Here is a 13,516-nt window from a genome sequence, read left to right as displayed (position 1 = left end):
TTACAAAAAAACAAAACAATTACTAATACATTTAGACAGATGAAGTGTCCTTTAAACAGAAGCATACATCAATGAATGAAAGTACAGCTTAAACCAGTGGCAAGGACAGCAGTGTTGCACTTGAAAGACATGACCTGTCCTTCCTTCCCTATAGCAGTTCACGGGTGTGGGATACCATTCAGTATTCTGCTATCTCTGCATACAGGCACATCTTACATAAACAAGAGAAGAAAACTTTTAAAGGGATATTAACAGAAACATCCTGTCATTTCCACTTCAAGAGTAGCACAAATGGTGCTTACTGGGACCTTTGGGGCAGTAAAGTCCACAGACAGCAAACAGGCATAGAAATACAAACATGCTGTAGGCAGTGGCTGAACCAGTGCAGAATGAGGCACAGCAGTCCCCGGTGGGGGCATAAAATATTACAGTTCTGAAAAAGTAACCAAAATGTATTCATACTCACTGATATTCTCTTTTCTGTGAGTTTTGATGTACTCCTGGAAATTAGTAGTCCAGGCACTTGGTAACAGCATATCCCTGTATGGGGAAGAAGGAAACAATCTTTGGATAACGTCATCAATCATCCAGCACAAATCATTGAGCCTCACATGTAACTGTTTCAAGAGTAGCTCACTCTATTCATGCCTGAATAAATTACCTTTCACAGAGTGCAGTAGGCAGTATTCTCACCAGCATCTAGTCTTAGTTTTGCTGCAAACAATGCACATAACAAGGGCTTAAGAATACCAAACTGCCGAGTTAGACAAGCCAGTTTAATAAAATAAAGCAATGATGCCTGAATAATACAGCATCTACTTAGAGGCATGGTACTTGCAAGTGATTGGTAGCAAAATCTGAAGTGTTCGCTATACAGCAAAAATGCCTGAATTTCCTAACTACCGATGTGCATGCATGTATGACAAACACACAATATACTTTAACATTAAGCAAATATGACTACAGACCTAAACTGAAAACAGTTACCAAGTAATCTTGTAATAAATATGTTTTGTAACTCCAACTAAATGATGTTATACATATATATATATATATATATATATATATATATATATATATATATATATATATATATATATACACACACACACACACACACACACACACACACACACACACACACACACACACACACACACACACACACACACTACAATATGAATAAATGTTGGTAAAAAATACTTTGGATGAAGAGATACGCTATTAGCCATTTGAGGATCAGCTTTAAAGACTTTACCATTCAAATTTAAGGACCTCTGTGACAAGCTTGTCAGACTAATATACGCTTTTTTTTGTAAAAACACTACCATTAGCACCTCAAAATGTTAGCTACTATCTCATTTTTTTTCAGTTGGCAGTGCTAAATATCTAGAAGTTCACAGCACACTGAAGTACTGGTATATGGCCTGTACTGGCACATACACGTTAGAGGCTTATTTTTTTTTAAAAGTTGCTGTGGCAACATATTTGTGATACAGTGGGAAATGTGTGGCTCTCAGTGCATGTACATACCCAAAAGGACAAAGGTCTGCAGCACAACTGTGCTTGTTGTGTAATGCATACAACAGCTACACAAGTCTGTGCGTGCACACACACCCACACACAGTGTAGGCCTCCTACAAACAGGCCTCAGTATACAAAACTGAAAGCCATCACAGATGCTTAAATGACTGCCAGTGGTGGCACATTTTCTGGGCAACCTGCCTTTCAATGAAAGCAAGACCACATCTCCAATGGAAAAAGCTTTACACCATTTCCTCTTAAACTATGACAAATGCACACCAGATGATGGCACAGCCTCCATTAACTACTTCACACGTTATCGCTGTGGACATTTGAAGAATACATGACCCACTTGGTTACAATGGAAACTACTTAATCCAATATCCTAGTACACTGGAGAATGCAGTAATTTTGTTTTGCTGGTAGAACGTGCTCTGAAGCCTTAGCTTGCTCCTCCCAGTAGCTCCGTTATGCCCATGTACAGTGCTACATAAACTTTTTTCTGTGCGGTTGCACCCTGTAGACTAGATAGAGGTCACCCTTTCTGCCCATTTCGTCAACAGTGTTATACTGCTAGACTGTCAACCAGATTCTCGTAGTACTGTGTTTACTTCCTTATCATAAGATTTCCCAATATTTCATGCACAGTAATTTGAAATCCACTCATTCATCTACTAAAATAGTTTAGCAATGAAATTAGACTGATCTCCACACTTTTCCTACAAGCTTCAGGAGTTGGATTAACAGTGCATGTGATCAACATTGTTCACTATGACATCATGCACTGCATTACCCACAAGTCAAAATGTTTAAAATCTTGCTCATTGTCCCTATTCTGCTTGATATTGATTAAGCACAGGTTCAAAGTCAACTTCCTCTTTATATTTTGGAAACAATTCAGTACTGCCCGTTATTTCCAAGGCAGGGTTTTTTTCCCCCCTGCAAATCACATGTATTTGGTGGTGTACGATCAGTTCTTTTTCACTCGGTCACTCCATCTCCCCTTCCTGCACCATGGTCAGTTCATGCTGACACTTTTTTCTTCTCTAGGACTTCAACCTCTCTCTGCTCTTGCTCTCTTTGCATCTCATTCTCTTAACAGCTTTGAGGCAGCTCATCTCCAGCTTCCACATTTTGTGCAACATTTTAAGATCCTGGGACGTACACACTCACTTATACATACAGTCCCTGCAAGGCAGTCTCCAGAGTCAGAGTCAGTGAGCTGAATGTCAAATACACAGAAAGCAGCTACCAACTCATCCTTGTACAGACCAGCATGTGGGAGTCCCTTAGATGTGCACTGTAACCAGTTGCATCACTGACATTATGCTATACATTTTCAGAGTTTATTTTGCCTGTTCCTTAACTTATGCTGTAAAAAAATAAGTGCTGTGAAATGTACACTTACTTGTGGATGCAAGGGTGCATACGACTTTTAGTGACACAAGTGTTTTGTAGGTTATACAAGTTCACTTTACAAAATCAATACCACGGTCAGCAATTAATATTGTCAGAGACAGCTCCACAAATTACACTATTGGCATCCACATACAGGAGGCTTATTGTGAAACAGTTTATGACAAATGAACACAACCACTTTTGGCTATGATCAACACCTGCTACACCCATATAAGTTTCACAATGTACAGCTGAAGAACAGAGTTAGGATCACCAGTTTGCCATGAACTGCCCCATACTTTCAGTCTAGTACATTTCAGTGCCATCTTATGTAACTGTATCCTGACTAAAACTAATTTGCATTTACACACAGTCTCCCAAGAGTGGTTAAAAACACCCTTTTCAGTGCCACTACCCCTTCCCGTTTTATTGTAACACATTGATGTACCAGATTAGTCTGTCTGGAGGCCACAATTACTGTGCACTCTTAAAATGAGCCAATCACGCTAGTAACTTTTTAAAACAGCTTTAGCAACATCACACATTACATAGTGGCATGAGTACATGTTGAATTAGGAGAGAGAAAACAAAGCATTATGACAATGTTCATGCATTTTACTAATATAATTTGTCTTATTTTTCAATTTATGACTGCATAGCTTGCTCAAAACCTGCCTTCTCTGAAACATCACTTCCTCTCCTGAAGATTATTCTGTATATACTGTTCCCTACATATCTTGCTAATTAATCCCATTGTTCTATCAGGAAATGCAAATGATGCCATTGTGCTATTCAAAAAATGCCAGATAACTATCAAATGTCCTCGACATCAACACCCACCAGCAATAATGGACTCTTCTTGAGCTCTGCTTCCCTTTGCAACAAACAACAACATTCTGTTAATGCTGTGAAATGTTTGCCTCCCTTCCACAAAACCAGACTGATCCATGGTTATCAGTTTTAGCAATGCTTTTCTGATTTTCTTGGCTATTATAGACATAAATGCCTTGTAATTGTGGTTTGCAGTTTAAATTAGTCTATATAAAGTTGGATTTAAAGGGTCACTGCCCTCTGAGTAGTATAGCCATTACAGTCCTCCAAGATGTGGGTACTGTCCCTCCTTTAAAATATTTTTAAACAAAATCTTCCATAACTTTATCACAAACTTCCACAGAAATATCATGTCTTCCTGAAGACTGTCCTATCGATTGATTATGCATCACCATTTAATCTCATCCCTTCCTGTATTAGCTATTAAATTCTTGAGGCTCATCATTCTTTACCCTTGGCATAATTATTTAAGTCTTCCATAAATAATTTCCATTTGCATCTTTTCTCTAATCTAGATTGTTGTATAACCAGTAAAATGGGAAATATCGCCATTATGTCTATTAGGTCTCTGGTTACTTTGTGTAAGTCATAGACTCCCTACTTTGGGCAACACCCTTTTCTATTTTCTGTTGCCCAAGTTGTTGTGTAATCAGAAATAACCTCCTTAACAGCCACATTTCTAAAGTTATACACATTATCCAAATACACCTTTTTTCGTTTTAGCACACAACTGCCACCAACAGTTTCTTAATATCCCCTCTTTTTAATAAGTAGGAAACTCCCACTGTCTCATTTTTACTCAAACTACTCTGCATATATTTTTATCTTCATCTTTACTGACTCATGGCCTAAAATAGTTATTAGATGCATTTCCAAACTTTCAGTTAATACTCATGCTTCTGTAAAATAAGGACTTCTGTCTAGTCCAGTTATTATACCTTAAAGAATAATATGCATATTCTGTCTGGATTCTTGCTAGTAATTTTACTTTTTCCATTCCAAATATTCTCTATATTTCTTCAGAATCTACCCTCTACCCCCTTTTGTTATATTCTAACCATATCATTAACTTACGATAGCAATAGCAAAGCAGTCTCTCAGCTCAAACGGCAGAAGACAACAGTTAACCAGTTTTGTGCAAATTACCCTTATATACATCAATGGGCAGCTAACCAGAAGCTTTTAGCTAGAATAAATGAAATATTATAGTTAAGAAATTAAGCAACAGTATAAAAATAAAATATATACAGAAACCTAAAAGTGTTGTACAGGTGAAGACATAAAAAACACTAAGAGATAGTTAGGTCTATTACCACCCAATAATGGAAGATATCCATCTACCTCTGACTTATGTCCATTTACTAAAAGCAAAAGATAAGTCAAGACTTAGACAGGAAGATCTGGTGGGCAAGAGACCCACATTTAGTTACAAAAATAAAAACAAAAGCCTTTAAAGCAACGTCTGTTTTACAAGGATCACAGTAAGGCCGTTGTTACTAGACAGAGCCCCATGGGGACCCGCCCTTGTGGGTATTGCAAGTTTTGTAGACACATAGATACATCACATGAATTTATATATCCAGTCTCTAAACAGATTTTTTCTTTTAGAATTACTGCGGAGTGTAGCACTAAGAACTTGGTTTACCTTGCTACTTGCCAAAAAATGTACTAGTTTTTATCTGGGTAAGACCAATAGGATATTCTATGAAAGGATTAAGGAACACATTTATGCAATTAGAAAAATTCCAATAATTCCTTGGCAAAACATGTATTAGAGTCTGGATTTACACAGTTTTGGTTTCAAAGCAGTAGAATTGTACGGAGAGTGAGAGTGACCTGGACTAAATGGTAACGTTTCTTTAAAACTAGTGCTGAAGTCCAAGGATTTGCCTAGATAATTGTCTTTGATAGGCTAATTGTCAGTTTTAAATTGTATAGATAGAACGTGGTTGTGTTATCTGAAATGTTTGTCTGAAGAGGCACTTGCGAAAGCACTCACCTGTTTTATTAAAGGACTTTACTTCAGCCTTGCCACTGGGATTTTTTTCATTTTTTGCTACTTTTTTTTTTTTTTTGTAAACAGTAAGTCTTTTGAAAAATGAATAAATTAAATCATACCTGCACTTCTCTGACAATCTTGATTATTTCAAGAAACCTTGATAATTCCTGCATACAAAAAAAAAAAAAAAAAAAAAAAAGTGGTACAAATCAGTGCCCATTATGTTCCAATCGGTGAAAGGTGCTCAGTACCATACCATGAAAGCATAGCAGTTAATATTTCTTCGTCTGGACTTGTAGTGCAGAAGGCACAGCTCTGCACTACTGATTCTATTAGAGTAGACACTCCTGACAAATACATATGGTCTTCGTCCTCTGTCTTTGCACTACACTATAACCAAATGTGATTCATGCAACTTTTCAAACATCTGACTCGTCAGCTGATTGGGAGTTTTTAAATAGTCAGCCTTGAACAACTATTGAGCATGAAGCATTTCTTCTTTAATAAATAAAATAAAAAAATACTCCTTTCCTTATTAATGATTTTGCACAAGCAAGCTTCTCAGAACTGCAACAACTAAAAGCAGTTATATGTCAGTGTTAATACATTTCTGGAATATATAGGTTTTTACCCTGTCAATGTTATCTGTTTAGTTACCTTGTACTTTCTACTTCTTGACATTCTTCTTGATTCACTGGCAAGCGTGTTATGTTTAGCAAATCTGACATGTCTTGATGATCAAGACTTTCCATTCAAACCAAACTTCTGTAGATTAAGCAAAATTTAAGCCTAACCAATTTCCCTTTTTGTGCTCAAAATTAACCTACCCCATTTGGTTACATAGGCATTACCCATTCCATGGTGGATAACTATGAGAATAACTTGAATAATAGGGGGACCCATGCACGGGATAAAGCATTTAGGAGCTGCCTCTGTCCATTAGTAGTACAGGGGGCAATCCAGGGGCAAATTTTCTGTTTCTCATACATAGATCTAAATTGCGCTTAAATATGGGCAGGTATTAACTTTGGTTTTAAGCAGATGGGGAGTCTGTTCTAGAGCAGCAGTATACTCTGCAAGATATACCGGTCCCGTTAAGCCGTTCTGTTGATACTGCAGAAGAGGTTTAGCTGCCTAGATGGAGTATTTCTGATGCCATATGACTTGCTGATGTGCACTAAGTCCATCAGTACCGAGTTGGAGGATGCCTTGAATTGCCAGACACAGGGGTCACCTCTTAGCAGTCTGTAGAATACAGAGTATAATGACAGGGCTTTCAGTCATTCCATGCCAGACAGATTGTTTAGTCCTTGCACCCTTTTAGTAAGGTACCTCTGTGGGTACTCCAGTTGTTGCATGTGTTTAGACAGTTACAGGCCAAAGGGAGCAGTATATCCAATGACTGGCCTAATAACGGCCAAGTAAAGGGGAACAATGACATCCCTTGATCTAGACACAATCTCTTCGTTTATACACTGTGCAGTACAGAAGGACTTTCTTAAAACAATGGACACATCGTGGTTAAAAGTTAGGTCACTGTCCATACAAGTTCCCAAATCCCAATCAACTGGGTTCAGTTGTTAGGGGCGTATTGTTAATGTAGTAGTTTCCTAGAATAGATTACTACTGAAAAGATACAATAATGCAGTTTTAGGCATTTAGTTTCAGTCTGTGACTTTATAACCAGTTATCTATTAGGGACAACTTTTCCTACAGGATGGCCAAGTCATTTGGGGATTCAAAGACTCCTCCTAGCTTGCAGTCATCTGGAAGCTTGGTCAGACAGAGCATTTGGTATTGGCTTTTACTTCAGAAAAGTAGGAGCCAAACAGGAGAAGTCCCAACAAGAACCCTGGGGAACTGCAATGGTGACTGGTCTCTTTGTGCAGGTAACCTTACTTTGATCTCCAGCTTTCTGCGAGCCAGCTGGCAATCCAGCGGGTGACATAGGGGTGCATTCCCAATCTTGTATATTCTTTCAAAATATGCTTTATAATGTTTCCACTTAAACTTCTTTAGCACAGACACACATGCAATTTCTCACATCCAAACATTATTAACAATTACTCTCTCAGCATTTATCTTTTGTGCATATGTAACTAATTCTGACCAAACCATAACTAGACTACGATCATGAAGAATCGCAGCTCCTATACTGTTCCTACAGTATTCGGAGCAGTTGTGCTACTTTAAACTGCTGATGCTGGTTTGAGAAGTGTAAAGAATTTTTCTTTCATCATGTTTATAAAGTTATTTTAAATACTTTGTAACCATTTATACAGTAATGCCAATAAACAGCTGCACTGCAATTTACCATGTGGAATTAAGCCAGCTTTCTTTCTTGAAAGAGGAGTGAGAAACAGACTACTTCATGAGATGTATCCATTTTAAGGCCATTCCCAGGCATTCAACAGGTGCCTGAAGAATTTCCCACCTTCTGTCGCTGCTGTGCTCCTAAACTCATTGTATTTTTTTGCTGTCCACCCAATATGTTAATTTAACAAAATTCCAACCTTCCTTCCTGTCTTTCATATGTGCTTAAGTATCATTTTGTGCAGTCACCCCCTTAAGCTTTTAAATAAATTTGCCCTCCCACTAAATTCTGCCCTTTTCAACTTAATGGCTCCTCAGTTGCCTGCCGTTAATATAAATTGGTTTTTGGAAGCTCCTCCCAGTCTCATCAGCTCATACTAGTGAGCACTAGAGATCAAACTGGGAAGTACTTCTCCTTTGACTGCTAGGGAAAAGCAAGACTACCTCAAGCTCTATCTTCATACTTGCTTAGTACACAGTGTAGCACCTGTATTTACCCTTTCCCCCATCTTACTTTTTAGAATCAGCAGCATCTGGAACAAGACTTTCAATTACTGGTGAGCCCTCTGTATATTGCATATTCTGTCATAATTACATACACCTTTGAGTGCATTTACTTTACTCATTTAAACATCTACATGCTGGACAAAACAGAAAGTCAGCCAGGTAGTTTCACCTCTGTTGTCAGCCTTTTAGCACTATGTCTCACAGATAATAAACTTACACATAATAAATTATATTTGTGAGATGTGTAAATACCTAGTCTGGAGGCTTCCTTCTCAATTATAAACCTGCCCTGTGAGCTTCATAGATCTCCATCATAATCACTCACCAATCACACCAAATGTCTTATGTGGAGGCTGTAAAACAAAGTACTCCCAAAGCCTCCCAGAAATAAGATTATGTCACAGCAGAAATAAGGTCACTCATCCATCTCACTAGCTAGATTTATAAGGAAAACCTGTGAACTGAAGGTATTAAGACATCCTGGGCACTTAAAAAGGAGAGAGTTATTTCTAGTAAAACCTTTATTGCCAGCTCCATTTAAAGATAAGAAATTCTTAAATTATATTACTAATGGTACTCGGCATTACCCTGCATTTCAGTTACATGACAGGGTGGTGCTGGAATGCTATAGTAAAAGAAGATTTGTATTGATGTGCTTTAGCCCTGTCAATATACAAGGAAAGATGATTACAAGTTTAAGCGATTTATGAAAGTTCAGATGACTGTGACTATATCAAGAATAAAAGACCACGCAAAGAATGCATACTTGTCTTTGTAAGAGTTTCATCAATACAAAATTCTGGTTTGCTCCTCGATAGGTTTATAGATGCAATAATACAGACTAATGTGCGTTAGTTCAGAACTATCTGGCAGTCACAGTAGGAAGACATTTGAGACTGGATGGATCAGAGCATTTAGAAATCTTACACCACCTATTTGGTTGGAAGACTGAATGGTACAACAGTTAAGATGTTCTACAGAAAACTTTCTTCCAAAAGATTTTCTTTTGGAAATGCTTTAAACCGCTGTCCTTACAACTTTAAAAAAAATAGAAGTACTCTAATTTAGCAACACATTGATTTTAGATACAGTAGTTGAACTTATCTACAAAACTGTTGCAAGGACAAATATATTAATGCCTGGAAATCCCTCCAACTAGAAATTAAAGCACTGACAGATTAGCATTATCAGAAGCAAAGCCAACAGAATCCCTTATCTTAAAAGAGAAGAAATTAAACACAGCAAATGACTGATCAGATGCGGCAAATCTTAGGATCAAATAAACAAACAAAACAATCACATGGTTGATTACTACAGTGTTCTTTAGACTAGATTAAGAATAAAGCTTCTCATTTGAACTGGGTAACAGATTTTCCACATAAACAATTCACTTTTTGTTTTATTTATTTATGTATTTTGAAAAACATCAGCCCTCCATGACTCCCAATAAACACAAGGAATTTGCTTTTTGGATGATAAGGCTTTCTTGATTGCCTATTTCTTTGCTTTTGCTAACCAGGCAGATGAACCTTTCTTTGGAGTTTTTTCAACATAATCTGGGCTACAAAACACGATCAAATACAAAATACATTTAATTCATCAAGCATTTGAAAAAGTGTGAAACTATTTTATCATGGTACTGTCTTGTTAAACTGTACAATGGCATAACACACATCACAAGTGAGTGCAAAATGTTGCCTAGCTTACAAGAGGAAGCAATGGGTAAGGGATTAAACATTCCTAAGAAAAGAATATAAAAATCAAACAGTGTTATACAGCACATTCTTAATTAGCTCCCTAAGCATTTTATTAGATGATTGTTCAGTGTGAGTTAATCAGTAATGTGATGTATGGACCATTGCGTGACAATCAAGTATGCATGTCTACCACTAATATAACCTTAATAACTACACTAGAGCCCACGTCGGGAACTGTTCCACGACTACCAGGTCACTGATCTGTGATGCAATTTCAGTCAAACCAAAAAGCTGATACAACCACATATCGCTTAAGCCAGACAACAATTGGACTGTAAGACCTTATAAGGCGTATGTCTAACAAGTTTCAGTTTGTCCATTTCCTAAAACTGAAAATCTGACAGCATTTATAAAATTAGTACAGAAAAATGTTCAGTATATCACTGGTCTAAAAATATGCCAACAAGACTGGACATTATCCATATGCAAACCAGCAACCTGTGCTCCTCATGACATATCAGCAACATGGGCTTATCTAGTACAGCATCACAAAATACCAGTATTGCATAAAACTTATGGCACACACTACTAACAAAATATAAAAATCAGCAGGAACAGATGCCTCAAAATAAAAAAAGAGCTGCTCAACACTGATCACAGAAGTAAAGCAGGAACATTAACTATGCACTTTAAAATATGATGAACACCATGTGTAACAGTGAATGTTTTTTAAGTTAGTCAGGTAGAACTAAAATCACATTTTAATACTAAAAGTAATATACTTAAATGCGGAAAGAAAGACCCATTTCAATCTTACTTCTCAAATATTAACGATATCATGTTCTGCTCTTAAGGTTTACTACGTCTCGCTTAAAATGTAGGATTTATGATAAAATTGTCTACAAGGTCTATATGCAATCGCTGGGTAACAGTGGTTTTTAGTTGAATACTTTTTTCAGAACAAAGGGATTAAAAACAGTGCTACTTAGTTGACAACTTAAGAAACGAACAATAAACACAATGTTACATAAGGACCTTTGAACAGAAAGGTCAACGATTGCAATTTTTCAAAGTTATAACCTTATGCTTGCTATCCAACTGGCAAACCAGACAGCAGCACACAAGCACTTTCCCCACAAAAGTTAACATCTTCAGTATCTTGAATGTATAGCTTAAGTCGGCTCCAAGAGCTCACCAGCACAGATGTGATCTGAACAAGTAAAATTCACATCAGCAACACATCTACTGCAGAATACATAAGCTACAAGGGAACGTACATAAGAAAAAACAGCTGCAAAACATAATACACATAGAGGGATGTTCTTAACATTTGCACACCTCAGCTTTATAGGAAGCTTAAATCACATAAACAAGACGGCTTAGTGAAATAAGAACCAATCGGAAAACCTCTATTGGTGTCCTCAAAAACTATAATAAAATGCCGATAAAATATGCCTTTATATACACTCAGCAGTCTGCCGCTCCTCTGCATATTGCATAGCATAACAACAGCGCAGAAAGTAAAAAAAAAAATCAGACACATATGTACAAGAAAACTTCCACACAACAATAAATGATTTCCCAGTAAATACAAAAATTTATAACACGGTTAAATACTTACATGCTAACAGTTTGGTATACTCATTCAAACCTGCTACCAGAGAGAAGCGTTGGTAAACACAACCCGTCCTGTCCGTGACCTACTTTCTGCCTTCAGTAAATGTCGCACCACTAACCTACTTTTCAGCGAATTACGTAGCCAAGTGACCTGAATTCGGACGTCAGCCAATCGACGCGTGCTTTGGGACCCAGTGACCAATGGGGTGTAACTTCCAAGGATACCATTCTGGCAATTGCTCGGCTAGCCTAGAGCTGGTTTCTAAACGCCAATTATACTGCGATATTTATGTTCTGTTCTGTTACTCATAGTAGCCAATCATATTGTCGAGGCCCTTCATTCTCGGGTAAACAAAGTCTAGAATAAGGTTGAAGTTATTAAAGGTAATGTTGTGTACTAATAGTCTCGCTGTCTGTCTACGTTCAGACGGGTATATGGATATAGGAAGATATGAATACGTATGATTCCATCCAAATATACTTGTTCAGCATCAGGAGTTCAAAGCACTGTGCAACAGGCGTTCATCGCCTTAACTGTTTGGACCGGCAAAAGAAGGTTCCTCAAAATTTCCAAATTATCTGTGTTTGGCGTCGGTGGATGTAGGCTGGTTTCTGTCATATACATAGTTTTCTGTGCTGTGCCCGTACTTAATTTTCGTAGTTCCCTAACACTCAGATGTTGACGACTTCATTTTACAGATCCTCAAAATCTGTTTAAACTGCTGCCGTTCAAATATTTGCCTAAGTTTATTTTCATGTAATGGTAGCCGCACTTATCTCTGGAAATAAGGTCAAAACAATGAGAAGCGACAGTGCAAACCGGGGACAGTCTTTTTTTTTGTGTGTGTGTGTGTTATTGGTAAGATCTCTGCATCTCATTGTCAGGCTCTGGTTGTTTAGTCCAGATTTTCTGGTCGGTATCGTTATCTGTGTGAAGGTGTGTTCTGTGTGTTTGTAGATTTACTCCGAGGAATCTGTTTTTCTACCCATTAATGTACTGGTTAATAGGCTACAGTAAGAAATTATCTGGTGTGCTATACAAGCTTTCAGGTTTATTTCCATACTTCCTTTACCCACTCCAGTACTGTTTAGATGCTCTTCACATTTGCACTAATCTCGTGTTATTTAACCTGTATATATTATAAAGTAAATTTTTATTAACATAGTACTAGACTATAGTAATAGTAAGAGTATAACTTGTTTTATATAATAAGATTGTCAGTGCATGTGTATGTATTTATTTCAAGTTATATTTTGTATCTTGTCAGGCACATTAGAAGGCATGTTTGACTAAACACTTTACAATAATTTGTAGAAAAGGACAATTTAAAAGTATGGAAAAACAGAAAATACAGAACAGTAGAAGAAAGCAAGTTCAGAAAATTACAAAATATGCAATTAAAAAATAAAGGAAGAGTTAATATTGAGAGGGAAACAAACAGCTTTTCTGTGTGTCATATTATAAATAATGGACTCGTTTTTTAAATGCAGCTGTCAAGGTAGCTATAGCTGATAAAACCAAAACGGGTGTAGCGTTTAAAAACTGCAGGTGAGCTGTTACAAAGGTAAGTCCAAGGTAAGACTACATGTAAATAAGTAACTGTTATTTAATTATTCACAAAAACAAATG

General features: G+C 37.1%; 1 protein-coding gene across 1 annotated transcript in view; it reads right to left on the bottom strand.

Moving 5' to 3' along the window:
- ARNTL (aryl hydrocarbon receptor nuclear translocator like) overlaps positions 1 to 12,160 on the bottom strand; it is a 545,416-nt gene extending 533,256 nt beyond the window's left edge. Inside the window, exons 1-2 of the mRNA XM_044059187.1 lie at positions 11,891 to 12,160; positions 467 to 540 (exon numbers count right to left, since the gene is read on the bottom strand). Of these exons, the coding sequence (XP_043915122.1) occupies positions 467 to 540; positions 11,891 to 11,892 (76 nt within the window). The 5' untranslated portion in view covers positions 11,893 to 12,160. The remainder of the gene's footprint in view (positions 1 to 466; positions 541 to 11,890) is intronic.
- Positions 12,161 to 13,516: the final 1,356 nt, after the last annotated feature.

Source organism: Protopterus annectens, chromosome 17.part0 (genome assembly GCF_019279795.1).
Source record: "Protopterus annectens isolate FY-2018-M chromosome 17.part0, PAN1.0, whole genome shotgun sequence".
Taxonomy (NCBI): Eukaryota; Metazoa; Chordata; order Ceratodontiformes; family Protopteridae; genus Protopterus; species Protopterus annectens.
Note: the sequence above shows the minus strand (reverse complement) of the source record. Positions and strands in the feature narration are given on the sequence as shown.